The following is a 23,055-nucleotide window of genomic DNA, read 5'->3' as shown; positions in this document are numbered from 1 at the left end:
TTACCAATGTGTGACTATTCCGTACTAGTAGGTAAATACTTCCTAATGCTCAATGCCCTCGTGCTGGTCGTTTTTGTTGTGCACGACATTTTTGCGTTTTGCTTTCGTACGGCCACTCCTCCACCCTATTTCGGCGATCCTTCGACGATGGATCGTGCAGGGATCGAGAAGGATTTCGCCCGGGATTTCACACCAAACATGAGCGGTTTTCTTTAGCTCTCTTTGTTTTCCTATGAACTGTGCGCTGAAGCATTCACCGTAAGCCGTTTATCACTCTTGGTAGGTAGACATGTGAGTTTTTTAAGAGCAAAAGAGTTATCTAAATTACCTAATGTTCGTAGATTTTACTTTATATTAGATCTTTACAGGCAGACGAGTGAAAAACGTTTATTCCCTCTTATGGGTAGAGCAAGAAGATTAGATACAAACAGGTGTACGTGTGGATGTGTGAACAAATCGCTTTCGATCTCTCCCTCTCTCCTTTGCAGGAAGTGCTGCTGCACTGTTTTTTGCTCCAACAGTCCCGATGCGTTTGCATTGGCTTTCAAAGACATTTTCTTCTGTGCTCCCAATTTGTCGGGAAGGAAAAGAGGATGGATGTGTGTGGTGTTTGTGGTAGAGTTGGTTGTTAGAGCTTAGCCGTTAGGCAGACGAAACTGATCACTCTTGCTACTTGACCGTCATCGTGTCGTGTGATCCGAAGGTATGCACCCACTGCTGCAAAGTGGAACGGATGATAGCACCCACAAAGTCCTTCCTCCACCAGGCATTCAGTGCTACCGGTTATATGCAAATAAGGAGGTTTGTGCGCTTTACGACGCATAGGACCAGTGAAGCACCGCTGCTTTTTCATCTAATCTAGCTAAGAGTCCCTTTCCATATGCTTTGCCCATTGTTCAGCTGAATATTCACGAAAAGCGTACGGTATTAGGGATTGCAACAGGCGACCACCCCGTGTGTCGGTCGAACCGTGACCTGCTGGCGATGGACACCGAGCGGCGAATACGATATTCACAATCCACTATGATGGCTCTCTTCCCCAGGCTGGTGGCGATTTCGTTGAAAACTGCTCAATTTTGGGAGTAAACATCCCGCATGTGCGTGCGTTTCGGTGTGTTTGTGTATCTGGACATCTCTGTTTCGGAGTTTTCTGCTTCTGTTTTTTTTTTTTTGTGCTGTACGTTGGTTGGTGGTTTAGATGATCGGTTTCCCTTATGTAGGCAGCTTTATAGCAACTGACACTTGAATCGTCTGCTCGAGACCAGCTTGTGGTGCTTCCGGTTCTTTTTCCCTCTCTCCTTGTCCTTGCGAATTTCGCGAACTAGGGTGTAGAATGCGTCATCGACACCCATCCTTGTTTTGGCAGAGGTCTCTACAAATGGAACGCCATACTGTTTTGCCACCTGTTGGAAAGGAGCCGGTACGGGGGATAAGGAGGAAGCATTAGTTCAATACAATGGTAACAACAATTTCGCACTGTACGTACATCTCTCGCCTGATTCATGTCAACCGCCCACGCCTGCAGGTCGCACTTGTTGCCCACTAGCACCATCGGCACTTCTTCAGCATCTTTAACGCGTTTAATTTGTTCTCGGTAGGTTCCTATCGGGGAAAGCGCGAAAAACAGCATTAACGCAACGACAGGGATTTTTCGCGTGTGACGCTTTGCTGCCGTTTCAACTTACCTATGTCTTCGAAACTTTTGGCACTGTTGACAGCGAATACTAAAAGAAATCCTTCACCCGTTCGCATATACTGATCGCGCATTGCGGAATACTCCTCCTGTCCTGCCGTGTCCAGAATGTCGAGCAAACACGTTTCGCCGTCTGTAAGGAGAAGGCGAGCAAACCGATTATCATCAGTCTTGAGTAATGTTTGGTTGAATAGTTTTTATATATTTTTTGTAAAAAACACAATCAACCGGATGAGATGACTTAAAACTTTGTGCAATGTTGGCTCCGACGAACGTTCTTGCCAACGTTGGTCATGTGCGGTAAGGACGCATCTAACCAATGTAAATGAATTAATTAGTCATATTCAATTAGCGTGAGAAGCAATAGCCGCTCCGACACGCAGGGAGCCATGCATCTATCCCGGCCAATACTGATTCATCACGACTATTCGCAGAAAATAATGAAGTTGGCACGATTTCGCTGTTCTGCCTTCGTACCATTGCCGTTTCTTGTAGGGAAATGGCATTAGATATAAGATTTACCGAACCACCATTTTTTGAAATATGCTACTTTTTCTTTGTATACATACTACATTTGGTGCGAATTAGTGCCAAAAATGATGGAGTATTAATCAATGTTTACATTTTTATCGTTTTGCATACTTCACATGGGTTCCAGAAATCACCGTGCAATGGCACTAGTTTACGAAGTAAATAAACTTCCTATCGCACACATAACAATTTTTACAGTTCAACAGGGCGTTTTATTGTTTCATTTAGCGTAAAATACGTCAATAACAATTTGTACGGGAGGAAATGCAAACGATAAAAAATACACACACTCACACACACACATTAGCGAACTTACCTATAACTACTTGCTTCCGGTAGGAATCCTCAATTGTTGGATCGTACTCGTCTACGAAGTGATTCTGAATAAGTTGTATAGTCAGTGCCGACTTGCCAACGCCTCCGGCGCCTACTACTACTAGTTTGTACTCCGTCATCTTTCCGTTCGTAGACAAATCGATGCTCGCGGGTCCACGAAATGAGACGGAGGAAATATTCTTCGCTGCAACTTGTCCCTTTTGGGGCGATGCTTCACACCTCGCAAGCAAAGGCGGACGATGATGCAGCAGGTCCCGAACGCGGTACACCACTTCTGTTCGCACAATATGGTAGATTGCGGTCGTTTTTGGATTTTTATATTGACGAATTGGATTGTCCTGTCGCAGGACTCCGCGTTTTTTTCTTCCCTCGATCACCACCCCTGCAGGTTTGATGAACTCCCCTGCACCGCTGGACGTCTGGTCGGCACCGAACACCGTACACCCCCACACACACCCCTGCAGGCCACTGCTGCCCGGTCGCTTTCACTATTGCACTGCTCACCCACTGCCTCACCTAGTCCTGGTCCACGGAGCGGTGATGTCGGTGTTGTTATTTTACTGCAATTTTGATCGCACTTTTTACACTGCTCGCCTACGGTGGCACTGCTATAATGGTGATGAAGTACAACGCCCGTCGCCCGACGTCGTACAAGCGGGTAATTCAACAACCTAGCAGATCCTAGATAGCCAGTGCAGAAGGTAGTTCTGAGTGTTCTACGGACAATTCTTGGTCAAAGCTGCAATCTCTAGTGCTTTGAAGGTCGTTTCACCATGGTGCAGAACAGAAACGCACAGAAAACGGAAAATTATCGCTCCGCGTAGGGAGCGCCTAGCAGTAGCATCACTTCTGACACAAAGTGAACCTTTTAAAATGGCGAATTCCTTTTCTTGTCCAAGGCGCTAGTGATGGTAGAATCGAAATTCTGAAGACTCAAAGATGCGATCTTTAGGCGGATTCTAAAAGATTGCATCCCGATTGACGGATTCGGATATGAACGGATCAGAATCATGACGGATTGTAATCATGATCCCGATTTTAACACAGAAATACAGAAGAACCTCGATTATTTTGCTTATAATAAGACGTAATGAGACTGATTTAGGGCCATTGAGTATCTGTTAAGATATTAAATGTAAAACTCGCTGTACCCGTTTTTCAAATGACATTTCTTTTAAAAACAAACAACTTGGTAAAACACAGAATCTTCCTCAATTCTTAGTTTATGAACAAAATAATTTAGTATTTGGTTTGCAATTTAGGGTAAAAGACAAATTAGCAATTGACTTTTTGGTTTCTTGACCCTCAAACGAGTGATCATCTTTTCTGGATTTTTCAATAGTTCCACAGCGTGCAAATTCGTCATGCTATCTCGTTGACGAATCAACATGAATGTTGAATGTCAAATTTTCCCGATTCCCGCTAGGCAGCTCGAAATATCGTCCACAAAACGTCTACGCGCGAACAAACGTCCTCCTTTTTTGTATGGGAATGAAACATAAGGAGGACGTTTTTCGAGCAATCGTCCTACTTGTCTTACTCACCATACAAAACTGCTCGATGTTTGTGTCACGTAGGACGTTTTTTAGGACGATTTGCTCGAAATTGCCTAACGGGTTGAGAGTCGATTTTGCGAGAGGTCATTGTTTTCGCCGAATTTTTGGAAGAGAATTCAAGGTGTATAAAATAGAAGGTGAAGTCGTCCAGTGTAAAATGACATTTCATGACTTGACATAACACTTCTGGGGTATTCACGAGGGTTTTGAGGGGGGGCATCGGAAAAGGATTGGGCTTTTGACACAACTCTTCTCAAATATGGCACCCCTTCCAAAGCGACATAAAGTCACCTTCTATATTTATACACCTTGAAGAGAATTAACCTTTTCGCCTGGGAAACGAGCGACAAAAAGGTTGAGCTAGTGATGTGTTATTTGAATCTGAACCTGTGAATAAAACAGCTCTGATGGCTGTACGAGCTTGAAAATTTAATGTCTCACATACATTAAATGTATACATTGTAATATTCTTCAAAATGGACACAAAGTACCAGGTTCCTTGAATGTCGGCAATTTCGGAAAAAATGTCTCGTAACATGTTCGATGTGCGCGAATGATATGACGGATTGGGCTTCAGATTCGGAGATACGGATGTCGGAATGGTTTGAATCAAAAGATTCGAATCCCTGCTTCAATTTGATTTTCCCATCACTACAAGATGCTGTGACAGCCCCAAACCGAATGCGTTTATATTCTAGCGTCATCGTAAGATTTCTAGCTTTTCAAACTAGTTTCAAGCGATACGGTGACAATTGTTGTAAAATGTTTTTATTTGTTCTCAATTCTTTATGATTGCACTCTTTCCAGCAAGAGCCATGTCGAGGATTACATAAATGTACTGACTGATGGAAATATTAGACAATTAAGTAATTATTCATAAGAAAGAAGAGAAACGATTACTATACTTGTTTTATTAATTTATTTCATTCGACGCTCTTGATGTCTGCACTTCTTCCAAAACCTTACTTTGCCGTGTCGTTCAATACTCTTTTCTCCAAACGGAAATCGTATTGATGTTTCACAGAGTATAAAATTTGCGTAATGTAGGACAATACATCGTACATCTGGAGGCGAGAAAGCTCGTTCAGGTCGTCCACACAGAGTTCTGGAGGAAGCTTAAATGGTACGAATCTTATGTAGTGGTCATAGTTTTCATGACTGTACTTTCGGACTGCCGGTCCTTTGGCTAACGGGCCAGGAATGGCAGGAAACAGTTCTGATTTAACTGGAAACATCGGCGAAGGTTCACGCACGACATCGACGTTGGGCTTGGCCGATGCAACGCTTCGTTCGATAAAGATGAAATCATCCGCGGTTTGAGCTGCTCCCGGGTCTCCAGTGGTGTTTGGCGGACTAGGTTTTTTGGCTTTGAAAAACGAGCTCATCTTAGCGCTTTGTAGTTTGTTCAGATATTCCTTCAACTCTGGAGCGACCGCCCAGCACTTTGTTATGCTTTTGAATGCCTAATACCAAACGAATGTATTCAAACGAATGAAACATTTAAAGTAGCTGCGATAGTTGCTGTCAAACCGTTGGATTGACAACAAACAAACGAATAAATACCGTTTTTTGTATCGTTTCACACTAAATCCTACCGTAGCTTTAAAGTTACAAAAAGGAATTCTAGAATTTGGCTAGCTTGATCGGTTTCAATAAATAGATTTTGGAACAAACAAATTGCTATTCAAATTTGATTCGTGCGTCGGGCTTCTTGACTCCATTTGACTTTTGTCTATTTGACACTTGACAATAGTGATTTGCAATGATAGCAAAGCACAGAAAGGAAAATATTGTCATACCAACGTTAATTTGTGTGTTGAGTGTAGGGAAAAGATTTCAGTTATCCCCTTAAACCTCGTTTAGGGTTTCGATATATATTTTCCGATAATGTCTTTCACCGTTGAGTTTCCTTTGTTTCTCCTGTAAGAATGGTCTACGCATAACCAAGGCCCGTAAGTGCGAAGTTTGTCGTCTTAGCTGTCCGGATTATGAAGGCCACGAAGGAGATCCACTGCAGCAGAAAGTGTACGCGATAATTTAATTTGCTAGGCGCACACTTTTTCGGATGAGGTTCGGTGCGGTCGAGTTACTGTTGCTGTAGCGTTTAGCAGCGGGGCTGGGATGTCGTACAGCCCGTCTAGCTACATGGAAGGGGTTCCGGTGAAGATATCGGAGCGGTTTAAACCACCGCCAAAGATTGTGCTCCCGCAGGGGGTAGTGAACCGCCTGCATCAGTACGACGTGGGGCAAGTATTGCGGGAGAGCTGCTACGAATGCGAACTCGAAGATACAGTACTTAAGCGGATCAACGAGTGGAAAGCGATCAGGGAACGCGAGCGATGCGAACGCAGGGCCCGACTGCAGCTACGGGAACAGGAGCAGCTACGATTCATCGAAGCTGAGCAGAAGAGAAAGTTGAATCAAATTTCGTACCCCAACACGGACGAACTGTCCAGCGCAAGCGATGAGAACGAGGCCGAGGAAGGCGGGCGGGGTGCAGGTGGTGGTGTTGGCGACAGAAGAGTGCCACACGGGTCGGACGAAGAAGACGAGGAGGACAACGATGAATCTGCACCTTCCGGTTCGTCGGACGAGCGTGGCAATGTGAAACCGTTCGATCATATGAGCCAGTTCGACTCGATACTGGTACCGACTGTGATACGGGACGCAGTACCTAGTGCTGCGGACACGCAAAACTACCCCAATGTCCCTGCTAATGCTAACTTCATTCCAAAGACGACACTGGCCGGTACGGACACACCGGCACTAGCGAATGCCACCCTCGGGAGCAACAACAATAACAATAACAATAATTATAACAAAATCAATTACTCGGACTTCGAGAACGATACCTCGAGTCCGTTCGATAATATGGAGCTGCGAACGATTAACGATCTGGACATTTTGGCGCAAGTATTAAAGCAAAACACGACGCTCGCCAGCCCGTCGAACGATGTTCCCAAGAATGTTACCGAAAGTGTGAGGCCGAACGACTCCCAGGAGGCACCGGTGGAAGTGAAAGAGCAGGCAACGTATCCATTAGCAACGACGGATTCCTTTTCTCCTCAACTTGGGCAATCACAGCAGCAGCAGCAGCAACAGTACCAGCAGCAGCAGCAACAGTACCAGCAGCAGCAGCACCAAGAGCAACAGCAGAAGCAACAACAACAACAGCAACAACAACAACAGCAACAACAACAACAACAACAGCAGCAGCAACAACAACAGCAGCAGCAACAACAACAACAGCAGCAGCAGCAGCATTTGTCCCCCCAGTCAACAGACAATTATAACACAGCATACAGCACGAATCAACAGTATTCAATGTATCCTGGCCAGTATCAGCAAGCTTCTCAAACAACAGTGGCAAAGAGTGGCGTCAGTGAGTATCTTCCTTCATCCTACGGTAGTTACCAGCCCTACGGCACTTACGGCACTTCGTATGATACAAGGGGCATGGCTGCAGCCTGCTATCCTTCCACGAACACAACCGACAACCGTTATGGTATGCATAATTACACCAGCCCGACGTATCATGTGCCTCCCGTGGTGAGTCAGACCTACCAGCAACCGTCGGGAGGTTCCAACTATTCCTACGGCTATCACTCGCATCCAGCGGCCTCGTACGTAACCGCCCCATCAACATCGCATTCGGACGGTTCCGGCACGAATGCATCATCATATGGATATCATACCGCATCCACAGACACCACATCGTCGGTAGGCTACAACAGTGTGCAAATGTCCCATGGAGGCGGCTACCATGGTTACCAGTCTGCGTCATCAACTTCGGGTGCTGGCATGGCCTCGGTGTATCTTCCGACCTATCTCACCCAAGTCGAAGGTACGGATACAGCGTCCGGACTGAAATCGAAATCCAAAAGCGTCCCGGACATTGTGCGTCAGCTGAACGACGAAGTGCAGGATTCAGTCACCCGGAGGACGCGTAATAACAGTCAAACCATTAGCGATCGTCAAAGTACTACTAGTACTACTTCTTCTAGCAGAAGTGGTGAAGAAATTGGTAAGCTCTGTGTGTAGGTTTTATCCAAACGGCCAAGGCGAACCAAAATGCTTTTCTAAACTTTAAAACTCTTGCCCCTCCACAGCATCCAGCAGTGCTGACGAACAACGGCTCGATTACACGAAGTACAATCAGCTTGTGCAGGCGGATCAGCATCTTGTTAAACAAATCAGTGCTATGGGCTTTCCATTGGAACGTGTAATATGGGTTCTGCAGCGGCTCGGCAGCGATGACAAAAAGGTTCGTTTAGCCTTGTCGTTTGGAAGCTTGCATGGCCAGCAGCATTAATCTTTTGTATTCGCATTTCATTTGCAGATTATCGAACACATAATTCCTTTGAGTGAACTTCTCGATCTGGGCTTCGAGGTGGAAAAAATCTCCGACGCTCTGCTAAAGTTCGGAAATAACAAACATAAAGCATTGGATTATTTGATTTCCTAGGACTACCGTGGCGCAATTAGCTGGTCTCTTCCTATTGTCTCCTGGTTTGATACGAGGAGAAAGGTTGTATTTAGAACGCGGAATGGAAATTCGAATTCGTATTAGTGTTGCGAGTCGTATGGTGTCTTAAAAAAAAAAAAACGTGATGTGAAATTGTAAACTGAACGATTTCCCTGTTGGCCGTAGTATCATCAATCGAAAGGCTAGACGCACACGGCACGTTGACCTTTCGACCGAAAGAGATTGTGGAAATCAACGGAAAAAATTATTTTTGTCAAACCAACACTTATTTTGGCCTTTTCTGCTTGATAAGAACGGAATTGTGTTTGTCCACGAACTTTAGGCTCCTAGCGAGATTATGAATATGATCGAAAAAGAATCGCAGCAAAACGTGTCTAACATTCTGTTTTTTGTTTTAGGAATCAATAAACTTAGCGAACAATAAAATTACTTCAACCTAATAATATGTTTATGGTTTTTTTTTGCATGCATGCTAACATGCGAATAAAAGTGAAGCATCCTTTTTTTTATTGCGAAATTGAGGAATATTCGTAAATAAACTACCATACATGGTTTGATATACTTAATAGTGATGGAAACGAACAGTATAAAAATGTAACATTTTGTTTTTATTATAAATTTTAGTTATTAGTAATTGTACATATAAACATTATACATTGCGCACGTACTTAGTAAAGACTGAACTTATCAAAATATCGCACAATCTATTCCTTGCTGATGAGGTGCACTATAGTTTCGATGATCCGTTTTCCATGTTCATGGTGCAAGAGGTTCAACAACGGATCGCTAATCTTCAGCTCAAGCATTTTGGCCAACTCCAGCCGTAGGAACTTCATCATCTCGGCGATCTGATGGGTGGCCGCTTGCACCATTAGCCAGCCGCCTTCGAGCAGAATAACAAAGTCGCCACCGTGCAGCTCGATCTGTAAGTCACTGCCGGAGAAAAGCACCATCGGCAGCAGCGGCACCATGGTGGACTCACGGATGAAAATTCGCGACGTTTTAACCTTCTCCTGATACACTAGGAACGGCGATCCGAAGTAGCCCACGTTGGCGTTTATCGAAGACGGATGGAGACTGACGTAACCGTCCTCTTGCGTTTTGAAGCGCAGATCGGATGCCTGGGGCAGGCGTGGAACGGCACCACTCCCACTCGAAACGAAGCTTTTCTCCGGTGTAAGAATTTTCACAACGTTCGGGTAGAGGGCGGCGCAGAGGATCGCCGCCAGCAGTCGATTGTTCGCTCCGTTCACGTTCAGCTCCGAACCGGTCAGCTGCGCCAGGTCCTCCAGCTGCTGCCGTTTCGCCCGGCTTCGCCCCGATAGGTCAATCGGCACGAACCCGATGGACACGAGCAGCTCAAGAAACTGGTACTTCATATCACCGATCGTGGAGAGAGTTTTCCCCGAGAGGTAGTTTTCCTCGGCGAAGCACTGGCCGGCGTAACGGCTACGCTGAGCCGCCTCCATCCACCGGCGATATGCACTAAGCATCGTCAGGTGGTCGCTGTTGGCTATCGCAAACTGTCGCTTGCGATTATCCGCTTCGTCTCGCTTGCTGAACGGTGACACGAAGGGACTCTTGTAGCTGAGAATAGCCGCGATCGTGAGCACACTGTCGAGGCACTGGAAGATCGCTCCGAACAGCATCAGCTTGCCTATCCGCACATCTACGGGCAGCGCGGCCAGATGGTGTCCGAGTGGCGTAAGCTGTTCCTCAAGGTCCAGGGCGCCCACATCGATCAGGCGTTTCTTGGCCGCCTGAATGTTTTCTACACTTGGTGGTTCGATGGTCGCACCAAGAACCGCATCCATGGGACGGTCCTGCAGCGTTGGAAGCGTTTTGATGCGCAACAGCAATGGTTCCAGCGGGATGCGGTGTATTTCGGGCACCGGTTGACCGAGAATGTGGTTCGTAAACCGAGGTCTCGTGTACAGGTGGATACAGACGCCGGGCATCACACGGCCGGCACGACCCTTTCGCTGAAGTGCATTGGCCCGCGATACCCACACCATCTCGAGCGATTCCATGTTGCGGTTGGAGTCGAACCGTTTCTCTTTCATCTGCCCGCAGTCGATCACGAACACGCAGTCATCGATGGTGACGGACGTTTCCGCGATGTTGGTGCTAAGTACAATCTTACGCTTGCCCTTCGGGGGTTTCCGGAAGACGAGCGCTTGCTCCTCGTTCGTGAGCATCGAGTGTAGCGGGATCAGCACGAATCGATCGCCACGTGGGCCAAACAACCTGCTCTCGCTAAGCGCTTCGTGCATCGTTTGGATCTCTGCCAAACCAGGTAGGAAGATCAATATCGATCCTTCCTTGGGCCAGCTGTGAGCGTTATCGTCCACGATGTACGTCAGCACGTGCTCGATCAGCTCCGGGTTGATCTTGAGGGGGTCCATGAGGTAAAGCATCTTGCACGTTTGCTTCGAATATTCTGTAACGAATGAAAACGAGGTCGATATATTTCCGTTTAACGAACATGCAGTTTAGAAGGTAGTATTATCTACGTTCCAGAATTTTCAAAATTATTGTAATTATTTTATTTTCTTCGACTGTTTCGAGATTTCAAAACCATTTAAAAAAAAACAAAAATGACAGCGGGTTTTATGGAAATCAATTATTCCGTGATTTTAATTCATTCTTATTAACTGGTTACATACTTATGCAACACTTTTCAAATTTCCATAACTTTTGAAGAGTTATGGGTAAACATTGGTAGTAGTATAACTTTATACTAATGAAGATATTTGTTTTAAAATAAACCATAAAAACCTGAAACCTATACATACCGGAATAGCGTGCAAACATATCGGCCATTTTAAGGTTCTCATCACGTATCGTTTTCGCCGGTAACACGTTGGATGCTTGGACGTCGGAATACTCCATTTCTTGAAGCAGCATCTCATGCTCTCCTTTGCGTAGCTTTCGACAGTACTGAGAGTCAGGCTCCATCACAAAGCCACTGCGCTCTAAAATGTCCTCTAAAAACACCTGCTCGACGGGAAATGTGCGACCGGGAATATCCAACACCGGCACGTCACTAAAGTAGCTAGAGAACAGGTTCGAGTTTAGCGTGGCCGACATCAGAATAACCTTCAGATCGGTGCGCTGCGTAAGCAGTTCCTTCAGGATCAGAAGTAAAAAGTCGGACTCTTCACTGCGCTCGTGCACCTCGTCTACTATGATGTGCGTCACGGTGGATAACGTTGGATCGGACTGTAGCCGTCGCAGGAGGATACCCGTGGTGCAGAAGGTAAGCCTTGTAGAGGAAGATATTTTGTTCTCCAGCCTTATCTGATAGCCGACCGTATTGCCAATTTTCTCATTGCGCTCCTCTGCCACCCGTTCCGCCACACCGATCGCGGACAGACGTCTCGGTTGCGTGCATATAATCTCTACGTGACGCATCTTTTGGTTGGGTTCCAGTTTCGACGATTGCAGCAACCAATTGTCCAGCAGGAACTGAGGCACTTGTGTTGACTTTCCGCAACCCGTTTCACCACTGACGACGAGTATCTGATGCGACTCCATTAGGGCGATAATTTCACCCATCTTTGCCCACGCTGGCAAGTTTCGTCGGTTCCTAAGCATATCCTTGTAGGCGCCATTCGTTTGTTTGTCCATGAACTTACGCACGATGTTACGATCTTCCTTTAGCAGTTGCTCTACATCCATACGGGGACCAGTCTGTCGACCGGTTGTGCCCCGCTGATGGTGCGTTGCCAGTTCACCCGTCTTCACTTCTTCGCCAGTATCCTGCTCGGGCTCGTAAAAAATTGACCGGCGTGCATCTGGGAACTGATAGCGATCTTGCTCGATGTACTGACCTATTTCTTCATCGTTTTGTAGCAGCTCGGCCACCGTATAAATGCACGGCATTCCATCCCGGGTCAATTCGACACACTCTTGAACTAAGCGACGGTTCACACGAAGGCACAACTGTTCCGGAATGTCGGAACATGTGGTTTTCAGCAACAGTACCGGGCGCTCGAAAGGGTACCGGTTGCCGGGATCGAAACGCACCTCTAAAAAGAACACATTCGGATCCTCGTCAGCTGCTTTGTCACCTTTTTTGTCACTCTTCTTTTCCTCGCCAGGTTGCGTTTCATCCGTTTCGTGCGAATAATAGCATCGATTGCCATAGCGACACTTGCCTTTGGAAAAGTTCCAACATTTTTCCTTCTTTACTTTCTTTTTCTTTGCCAGTGCATCCAACTGCCGACGCCTCTCTTCCTCGGCCTGCTGTTTTTCTCGTTCAGCTTGCTTTTTCCTCTCCGATGGACTGTGCACTAGCAAGTGATCGATTTTGAACTTCAGCTGCCACACTCGGTTCCGTTCTTTCTCAATAAACAGTTTATCGTAGATCGATTCCAGAGCTTCCCGCTCATCCGCACGCATGGTGCTGAGTTCATCATCGTTGTATTCAGCCGGCGGGAGCTGCAAATCGGAAGGTGGAGGAAAGTACTTCGAAAATAGCAGCGATAACGCTTTGTCGATATCTCCATTGTGGTGCTCCAGTGCCTCCTCGCAGTGCGAACGATGGAAGCCGTAGCTATGGAGTTTCATGATGGCGTACATGCGGAACTTGTCTTCGTTACTGTTTCCGGTCCGTGGAGCGTTCGAGAAATCGATTCCCCCTTGAATGATCAAATTGCCACGATCTTGCCAGAACCCTTTCTTCATCCGGCCGCCTTTATCCTCGTACTTTGAAATATCGCCCAGTTGAAACGATTCTCCATGTATCGCCCGGAGCGTATCCATAATGAGGTTCTGCGATTCATCTTTCAGTCGGAGCACCTGCAGTTCCGCCTTCACCGGTTGTTTGGTTGGCGGAGGTTCGATTGGTGTATTGCTGAAATGATGATGACGCAAATTAGCATATGCAGAATTTGCGATTCGTGCTATGCTACTTACGTGGATCGCGGAATAACGATCGTTTTCAGGAAGCAGTCAGAAATAAGTTGTTGACTTTCTGCGTCCATGTTTAAGCTGTTTGGTACACTAAATTTGCTATGAAAAACAGCTGCTACTTACACAGGATGTCGAAAATACTGAATCACCTGAAAACCACAAGGTAGCAATGTATGAAAAAAAAAACGACGTGTCAACGCATGTCAAAACCAGCTGATTTGCAACAGCTGTAGAACAGAAAACAGGGCTGGGTACGTAGAACACTCGGAAATTTTTGTATAACAAATTTGAATTTTAAGGAGCAATTCCGCCATGTTTTCAAGAAGCGGGTTAAATTTTTGAATATTATTGCAACTGGCTTGAAATAAAAGAACCCAAGTCCAGTTCATTGTACACTGTAATTTTACCAGTTGTATTAGGTCGCACAAATACTAGAATTTTTATGAACTATCAATGAAAAATAAGCCTCTGAAACATCGCCTTCCTACCTATTCCAAATGTAAGCTAAATTCAGATCATATGATTGGTTCGAGGGATCCCAACCGAGACCGGACCCTCCCCTGTACGAGAGGATTGACTATCCACGTACAACAGGGAAACAAGTCTCGTAAGCCCTTAACGGGCAGGCATGACCAAGAGCTCGTTACGCCAAGAAGAAGAAGAAGAAGAAGATTGGTTCGAGAAAAAAAAGAAAATTGCCTAACAGTTATCAAATTCGTTCGTAATTTTTTAGAAAAAACATTAATAGGCGAAAAAAATATGCTCGATGGCGTAAGCAGTTCATGCAATTTCAGCATTTTTGTATTAGAAGTTACAGTTTTTTATAGCCGTATGCGGTAAAGGTGGAATATTTTAATAACATATAATTAATTATTTCTCTTTTTAACTAGGTGTATAGCTTTGTGGGTACCGTGAGGAAACACCACGCCACAGGTGTGTGATCGATTCTCGAATCTGACACCCTCCGGTGTTACGAACGGCTGACCACCGATGAATAATATACCGGCTTTCGGTTACAGAAACTCTCTTCGGAAAGAGGCCTTGTGGGACAAGAGGGATGACGTGCCACATAAAAAAATAAATAAGAAAAAACAAAAAAATAGCTTTCTGGAGCTATTATAAAAATTTACTTTAAAGTGCATAACATTAATTTCGTTGATGATCAGTCCATTGTAAAATTTCTAATCGTATCCATTCTATAGTTAACGAACTATAGAAATCACTGTAGCCAACACGACCTTCTTAAAAATCCTTCATTAAAATAAAAAGTAGGAAAACTAGAAACGTTGCAAGTATATTTAGTAAATTAAAATTAGTTTGAGAATAGGATGATTTTTTTACCATGATGTTGTGTATTTATGTATAAAATAACAACTTTTGGCATGATTTTATCGTGTTTATCAAATTAATTTTAATCCGATTTATTTTAATAATTCTTCAGAAGAATTCAGACATTTTTCAGAAAGATGCCCATTTTCCATAATACCCAACAATTGTACTACGACTGTGAACCACTTGCAACTATTCTCAACATAGTCAACACACGTGGATGGTTCAAAAAATCATCCAAGCCTCATGTAATATTGAAATAAAGTTAGTAACAATCCTCTGCAAGATCGATCTGATTGCAGCTTAATCAAGGTCACACAGAATGCGAATGATTAGTAGAGTTGTCGGCCATTGTCTGTTCGTGACCACATTCGAGCATGTGAAACTACCTGGACATTGACATTCAATAGTACATTTCGGACGCTAACAAAACCGATCACAACTGTTTCCTTTTATCCGAACCGATCGTCAAACTTGTGGGATGAAGTTTATTGAAGCACTCACAATGACACCCCAGTGCAATGTCAGTGTCGAGGGAAAAAACCCGCCACCCTATTGTGCAGCTTAGTGTACGCAGTGAAGCGTTCACTTAGTTTGGAGCATTTTTCGATCACACAAAAAGCTGTAAAAGAAAAATGACAAATTCGTTCGTGTGGATAAGTGGTGCGGAAGTTCCACTGGCTCCCGGAAATGGGACGTGGATTCGGTAGGTCTTTTCTAATGCTTTGTTTGTCCCCAAAATTATGATGGATACTCAGGGGCATGCTGCTTGAGACGGTTTAAACTGTTGTAGCCCCCGTATGCATTGTTTGCTCTTTTCGCGACGGGTGAAACCCCGCGGTTGCGGTAGGGAAGAGCACTTGTAAGAACATGCTTATCGTATAACATGCGCTGATACAGATCAAATTGAAAAAGCCATCATCTCGAGTGCGTTCCGTTCATTGAGTTCGTAAGCCAACGGCAGCGTTGTTCATATGTTCGAAAGCATCGTCAGTGTGTTTCGCTCACGTGTTTAACGCGTCCAGTTTCTTACGTTGTACCAGGGTGGTGGTGGTGTGTTCTTTTTTACGGTCTGCTTAAGTAACCTTACCCAACCACACTAGCCGGCCACGTGCACCGTTTGCGTTTGCGCTGACATTGTATGATCCTTTGTCAGGATGCGCGTTACCGTTTCAAATTCTGTTGATGAGTGAGCGAGAGGGAGAGAGGGGATGTTTAGGCCAGTGTCTCCCGCGGGTGTCATCCGTCAGGGGAAAACTTCCTGCCGCTGTCTCTTTGTGACCACGAATTCTTAAATGAATCTTCATCAAAGGATGGATAAAAGGTTATCGAGGTTAGGCTGTAATTTGTAATCGGGAAGTTGAAACGTTGGCTGCTGAGGCAGACGACAACTGAACAGATAACGTCGCTTTGTTTGCGACACCGGTCAATACGCCGATCTTGGCGCTTTGTCATGTCAGTGCCTTGTCGATGATGGTCCGTCCCGCGACTAGGGTCGATGGTGTGTAGGTCAAACAGCCCTTTTGCCCGCACACCAGTGCACGGCGTCGTGGCGATGCGCGTGCTGTCACACATTTGCGCCTGCCTGCCTCGCTCTGGGCGATAATGTTCGAATGTACGATAAGCCGCCGGCAGCGCCTAATCGGTCGGCTGTGGAAGAGACAGAGTGGCGGTCTCTGGCGTACGATGTTCGGCGATGAAGTGCTGATCGACTGCGTTTCATTTGGATCTTGCTGCATTCATCCGTTCTAGTGGGCCATGCTTGATAAGACGGCGTGAGACCGCGGTCCCGAGAGACATTTCTCTTCGTAGCGGCAGCGACGGTTGGCAGTGGTTGGACACTCTCCTAGCAGTCCTAGGACAACGTCACGTGCGTTGCTGCTGCTCTGGAAGGGTTCGTTGGCGGAACGACGACTGGCGCCATTTCCGCACGCAAAACCCCACTTGTGCGTTTGTATGGCCGCTTTTCACGCGCGCATCCATGTCTCGCGGTTTCGGGCTGCGCGAACGCTCACCATCGTCGTCGGTTTCGCGCTAGTTGCGATCGTCTGCGAGCGGCTTCAGCGAACTGCGCCGACTCGACGGGGCGCATTTGCTGTCGATCAGTCGTAGCCGGTCGCTCGGTGGTTCTGCAAAGTGACCGTCCGCGCACCAGAAGGCTTCACACGCGCGCACCGTTCCTCGTCGTCGTCGTCGTCTTCAGCGTGGCGACCTAAAGTGTCCGGCGTAGTGGATCCAGTGAGTATTCGATACGAGGTTTATCCTGCTAGTGAAATGGGTGGGAATTCTCGAGCCCATGCGTGTGTGTGTGTATGTGTGTGTATGTCGTACCACTATTTGAAGCGTTTGGTGGCGTCTGTTGAAACGGAAACATAAAACCCGTGCGAGCGTGCGCTTATCAACGGGCGCGTTGCGTAGTACTCCTCCGATAGAGTTCAGAGAATTCCGTCCTGTGGTAGTCGGTGACTAAAAGGGCAAACAATTGCCAAGGGTTGGTACCGCCTGCAAAAAAACGAAAATCCCCAAATTCTAAAGGCGTGAAGAAATGTCACCCAATGTGTGTCCAAGTGCTTGCTCAACAGGCCAAACAGTGAAACAGATCGCACCAGCGAGTGTTTTGTGGTTCTGTGCCAAGTGGTGATCCTCGTCGTACTTCCATGTCGTGATCGCGTCAGCCAAGAAGGGGTTTTAAAGTATTTTCTGTTTGTTTTATTTAGTATTTCGACCCAAAATCGATGACATACGCGCCAAAGTGGTCACGCTTCGGCTGGGCCAAGACAGTCGAACAAACGGACGTACAAAAGTCAACCAAGGATAACGCTTGCCACTTTCGGTTGGGTGTGTTGAGGGGGATTTTTCACCAATCGATCACCATCGAAAACTCGTTCGGGCAAATTTTTGGGAATTTTTGTTAACCCCTGTTTGCGTTTGCCTTTTTTGCCTAAGCCTCTTACCTTCATTCCTAAGGAACGATCGGCGTGACGATCGCGTGACGGGTGAACATGTCGGCCCGAGCCTGTGCAGTTTATTGCGTCAATACGCTGATTAATAACTAATAACCCCCGAACCCTACGATGCCCTCCACCTCTCCCGCGAAGAAGTATGTCACAGTCAAAACAATGGGTGCAAGCCCTTCTCCACCGAAGTTGTTTTCTGAACAGGGCATTTAAAGTGACGAGGTTAAAAAAAACATGTTGATAAATGCAGCGGGTTTTCTTGTCCAAATGCTCTTTTTCGGAATCCGCACGATGCAATGCGGTTTAAAAAAAATGGTTTACAAGTAGTGTGCCTGAGCCAACGACGGGCAATTAATGTTTATCAATGTTTCCCTGCGTCGAATCTTCACATCGGTGGCACCTGTGCTGGTTGTTGGCTGCCTGGTGGTCTTGTACTTTGAAGTCCCAGTTCGTTGCGGGTTGATAGTTGGGCTTCTAATCAGCTCCTTGCAGCCCACTACAACTCTCCTCAAGCGTTATCACGTTGATGCACCAAGTGTACCAGCCGAGGGCGGAGCAGGTTGGTATCACGATTAGGAAAAAGAACCTAAGCTCGGTAATAACTGTGAAAGTCGATTTTTTCGATTTCACTTGCTCGTTGCGAATAATAGTAGAACTAATTTCACACCTTGTAGCCGATTGTTGATGGTTGTTTTCCCATCTGTCACAGGTTGGCGCTTGACGGCAAAGGTCGATAATCGGCCTCCGTCGTGGTGTGGTCGAATCGGAGGCTCGATTTTCTACGGAAAAGAAGCGAAAAAAAAAATCCGCAGCCGCAAAACGGCCCATTAATACGTGCTACTAAACTGCTTCGTAAACACACTTGTGCAAATAGTCGCCATCGCCATCCTCCCCATGGGCCCGAAAGTAAAAAAAATAAGCTAACCTCGCGTAGCAGGAACTCCGCGACGACCCCACCGATGGGGAAGGCTTCATAATTCTGCCAGCTCCACGCCCGCTCTAGTTTTTGATTAGCATAGTTAGCATCACTGCACGCGGGCGGTGTTTTCGTGCTACCTAACGAGATCAACAAGGCGATCGTTTGTGTCCGGATCATCTTTCCTGCCAGGGAAGGAGGGGAGGGCAAGCAGTTGGGACATTTAATTCTTGCGTAGGAGAATCGCGGAGGGTTCTTTCCTCCCAACCTCTTCCCTCAAAGCAGCTGGGGGAAATTGTATGAGTATTAAACATGAGAAATGGACAAACGATGGACGGACACGCCATCCAGGGTGATAGTGTGTGTTGCTCATCGTCATCGCGATAATCGTTCGCCATCTCCACGATCTTCTTTCGGTTGCCACCGAACGTGCTTGCTAAGAAGCGTCGGAACTGCATCCCCACTTGTACTTTTGCATCGTTGCACTTGTCGACGGTGAACGGCATCACTCGGTTCGGTTCATCGGCAGGTTCCACTTGTTTTTGCTCAATTTGACGTTCGTTTATTTCGTTTTTCTCCATAACGTCTCTGTCTCCACTGCAGTCGAAGTGGAACAATCGTGAAACGGGTCGAACGGAACGTTCAGTTTCTAGGGTACAGGGGTGAGCAGATCAGGCCGGGTGAGTGGATCTGGAAGGAAACACAAGCCAACGACGACGACGACCACGACGACGACGGATGCAAACCCGGCAGGTTAAGAAAGTTCACGTTCAATGTCGCGAACGCCGGCTGCGCTCAAGAGAATCGAGCTTTTTCCTCGTTCTAGCATTGGCGCGCTTTCCGGGTGGTGGGCCTCCGCAGCCTCCACAACAACGGCGCTGCAGCTTTTGCGATTGGTTTGCGGCGAGTTTTTTTTTTATTCTCTCGGTTCTCCTTTTGTGCCACTCTTTCGTGACTATTGTGGCTGTCGACCGATTCGTCTTGCCTTCAAGTCGACGGATCATCCGTTCGTTCGCGTTCGCTACACGGCGGTTTCGGCCTTGGCCTACATCCCCGCTCCACAAATACTTCTCAAAATTATCCGTGCAGCTCTCGGTGGCATTCGCAGGTGGCGAAAAGAAAGCGCCACCACGCGCGCCATCCCTCAATGGCTTGACCGACGGATTTTGCTGGTCGTTCCCGGTGGCACGGCATTTGAGTAAGGATGACGGATTATGTCCACCCTGGGAAGCCTTGGCCGCCAGCCGTCGGTCGGGTCACGGCTAGTTTGGGGCTCCGGGTCAAACATTATTAGAGCCGAATGCCGCAAAACTGTTCACCTCACCGTGGAGTGGAGCGAAACCGGTGCAAGAAAACACGTTCACGGATGAGTGGAGTTTGTTTCGAAGATCGGTTCACGATCCGGTGCTGCGAGCTTGGCGGTGTGTTATCGGCGTGATAAACGTTGGCGCGTGGTGGAACGGCTGCGTCTTTCAATGTCGCCCTGCATGCGGAAGGTGAACCGATGGAGGGGGGTAAAGTCGGGGCGGGGGTTGAGGGTTACATATGAAGTGGAGTTGTTAAATGTAATTGCTTTTTATGTTGAACAATTCTGTGAAAAACAAAACAAACGAAGAAGATTAGGCTAAGGTCGAGGTCTTACACCACAAGCTTAACCTTGTGCACTGATTCGCTTTTCAAACAAATAACGTTAAAGTCAATCTGGGATAAGAAAGAATCGATAAGCAAATTTATCGTAAACTTTAAAAAGTAAAAGAAGCTAGAGCCACATGCTCTACATTCAATCGTATATAGCTGTTGTTCCAAATGCTCAGTCATCACGAGTCCCACAAATTTTGTCGAAATAGTTTGGATAGTATATTTTTAAGGAAATCGTTATATTTCATCATTCGTGAAAATTGTACAATTTTTCAAAAAGTAGTAACACTTTTCTGACGAGAGTCGCATGTTGAGTGTGGCTTTGTCAATTTTTCACACAATTGAATAAATAAATAACAGAAATATGAACATTTTTTCAAATATTTGTCATCTTATCTCAACATAAAGAGGATAACATAGACCAACTTGCTGGAAATTTTGTCATATTCTTAGAATAATACTGGAACTCTTGCTAAATATTAAAGATACTCCTGGTTCGTATTGATTAAAATTCCTCAAGAATATACCTTAAACATATAGTTAGTAAAATTAGACATTAGAACTTTATAAACAGATGCATAGAAATGACTCGTTACATGAAACGGGAGAACTACAAAAAGGCTTCTTCTATTTCCTGTGGATGCCTATCGTTACCATTTCTTATGAAATCAGAATGGACAGTAATGTCCATAAAATGAAACCCCGATCGAATGATAACTGTTATCCGTAACAGCTGTAATTCATTGGCATCGATGACGACAATAAAAGCAATCGACAGCTGACATCGCAGCAACAGAGCACGCGGAGGAATGCAACGGTTGTGTAGCATCGACCTAGCGTCACCGGTTCCGACACGATGCTTATCAGTTGCCGTTCGGTGGATTCGCAAGAAGTTGAATATCAATCAATCACCGATGCAGCGGTAGTAATGATGGTAATAAAGCGTAATTTACCCTTGGGTTCCGTGCCGCAACCAGCCCTGTGTGCCCCTCGAGCCGTGGGTTGATTTGCGGTCGATGGGACCCTTCGATAAGCCAAGATATTGCGACTCTCTCTGGCTCTGGGTAAGGGGTTCAAAGGGATTAAGTGAAGCGCCACGGGACGGCGGCTTAAGAATGTCCTTCAGAATCGCTGGGGAGTTGACTGCAGAGATTAGACGAGGCATTAATCGGATGGTCTTGTTAGACATTTCCTGAATCGTCAATCCAATCACCTGACGTTTGTGAAGGTTTTTCCTTGGAGTGTTGCGGTGATCCCGGCCTCAAGTCCCATCCTTATTGGTTCCTTATAATTTGCCATCGCAAGTCAACCGTTTATTAACTTCCTTCCACACGCGGGTTACAATAATTCATGCAAAAACCGGCCAGTATCGGCGCGCGTCTGCCTCTTGTTTGGCCGAAGGCACAGGTATTCATTAAATAATAAATTAAGCGATCCGTTCCTCTGCCCTCTGAAGTTTCGTTTGGGGAGTGTACGTAAATAATAAAAAAAACCATAGTTTTGGAGTCCGTTGGTCCATGACGAAGCAACTACGCGTTCTTTGGCCCAGCCTTATTCGGTGCGCACTGGTTGAAAGTAGCACTTTAATCACGTTGGAGCTTCCGAATGATAGCAATTAGATCGGTTCTGACGAGTAATTTATGGTACGGCATCTTCGTTACTTTGTGTGCCACTTCCGGCGTTGCGTTTGGCAACTGTAGGACGACTTGACTGGTCTGTTTTGTCTCGCGTACAAATGTTACGTTCCGATGGTGTGGAAATGTGGCGAAGGCAAGGCAAAATAAAAGTAACAAAATAAGAATAAAACCGCTCAACACAATTCGCTTCAAGCATCATCATCTCGCCCGAATTGAAGTCCAATTAAACTGGCCTCGGGTCGCAGAAGCTGCCATAAAATGTTTTAATGACAACACGACCATCTTCCTCTTTGTAGCCAAGCGGTGGCGCAATGGTGGCTCGCACTTTCGGAGTCGACCAACCTCCGACCTTGAGAGCGAGGTGCGTTTTTTCTTCTTTCTTCCTTTCCACACATGCTTTGCCGAGAATGTTCACTGACAAACACGGGATTTAGCGGCACCGTTGGTCAACTTTCGTCCCCACGTTGTCGCACTATGCAAACGGTAACGTTCCGATTCGGTTCTTCGCCGATCGTGGGACGACGATTATGGCTGGTTTCAAACCCCGTTTTTCTGTTCCGTTTCCCCAAATGAAGTCATCGAAGGTTGGCAAACCTGGGTGGGGGTAAGGACCGGATTAAATTTCTACTTAACATAAATATAGGAAATAATTTAATCACCATAAAATATTGATCTATCTACGTGGCTTTTGGAGCATTCTATCTGTCCAGCAAAACCCGGCTACTAGACCGAGGTTTGTTACCGGCTGCGGTCGTGATCTTCCGATCGGATCTTTGGTGTGCCAGCCGATCGGTTTTCTTATGATTTGTGGGCGTCAAAAACCCCCTCCACTCGCCATCGGCTGGCGTGGTTTCGAATAATGCGGCCATGCAAATTCGGTACGGTTGTGGACGATTGGGGGAGAAAAAAATACAAACACAAAATAGCCGTTTTTTGATAACGTTTCCGCGGCAAAACTTATGAATGAACATGCTTTGTTAAAATCTGTGGCGTGTCGCGAGCAGTTAAAAGTGGCACGTGTCTCGAGACGGGTTTTGGTTTCGTTCCGCGGAGGATTTT

At 46.2% G+C, this 23,055-nt stretch overlaps 3 protein-coding genes across 3 annotated transcripts; 1 reads left to right on the top strand and 2 right to left on the bottom strand.

Annotated features, from left to right (window-relative positions):
• Window positions 1–958: 958 nt before the first annotated feature.
• LOC131288921 (GTPase HRas) lies at window positions 959–3,414 on the bottom strand. Its single transcript, XM_058318101.1, has 4 exons — window positions 2,541–3,414; window positions 1,686–1,826; window positions 1,487–1,602; window positions 959–1,403 (listed from the first exon to the last, which is right to left on the bottom strand). Exons 1-4 carry the CDS (start codon window positions 2,677–2,679, stop codon window positions 1,227–1,229), a joined length of 573 nt encoding a protein of 190 aa, XP_058174084.1. The 5' UTR covers window positions 2,680–3,414; the 3' UTR covers window positions 959–1,226.
• A 2,596-nt stretch (window positions 3,415–6,010) lies between these two features.
• LOC131287025 (uncharacterized protein DDB_G0283357) lies at window positions 6,011–8,585 on the top strand. The gene is made up of 4 exons (XM_058316038.1): window positions 6,011–7,071; window positions 7,255–8,119; window positions 8,226–8,380; window positions 8,456–8,585. Exons 1-4 carry the CDS (start codon window positions 6,238–6,240, stop codon window positions 8,579–8,581), a joined length of 1,980 nt encoding a protein of 659 aa, XP_058172021.1. The 5' UTR covers window positions 6,011–6,237; the 3' UTR covers window positions 8,582–8,585.
• Window positions 8,586–9,266: 681 nt separating this feature from the next.
• Window positions 9,267–13,590, bottom strand: LOC131284218 (putative ATP-dependent RNA helicase DHX57). Its single transcript, XM_058313072.1, has 3 exons — window positions 13,523–13,590; window positions 11,398–13,460; window positions 9,267–11,042 (listed from the first exon to the last, which is right to left on the bottom strand). The coding sequence occupies exons 1-3, from the start codon at window positions 13,588–13,590 to the stop codon at window positions 9,307–9,309; spliced, it is 3,867 nt and encodes a 1,288-aa protein (XP_058169055.1). The 3' UTR covers window positions 9,267–9,306.
• Window positions 13,591–23,055: the final 9,465 nt, after the last annotated feature.

Source organism: Anopheles ziemanni, chromosome 3, assembly GCF_943734765.1.
Source record: "Anopheles ziemanni chromosome 3, idAnoZiCoDA_A2_x.2, whole genome shotgun sequence".
Taxonomy (NCBI): domain Eukaryota; kingdom Metazoa; phylum Arthropoda; class Insecta; order Diptera; family Culicidae; genus Anopheles; species Anopheles ziemanni.
The sequence above is the reverse complement of the archived record's forward strand: the minus strand, read 5'-3'. Positions and strand labels throughout refer to the sequence as shown.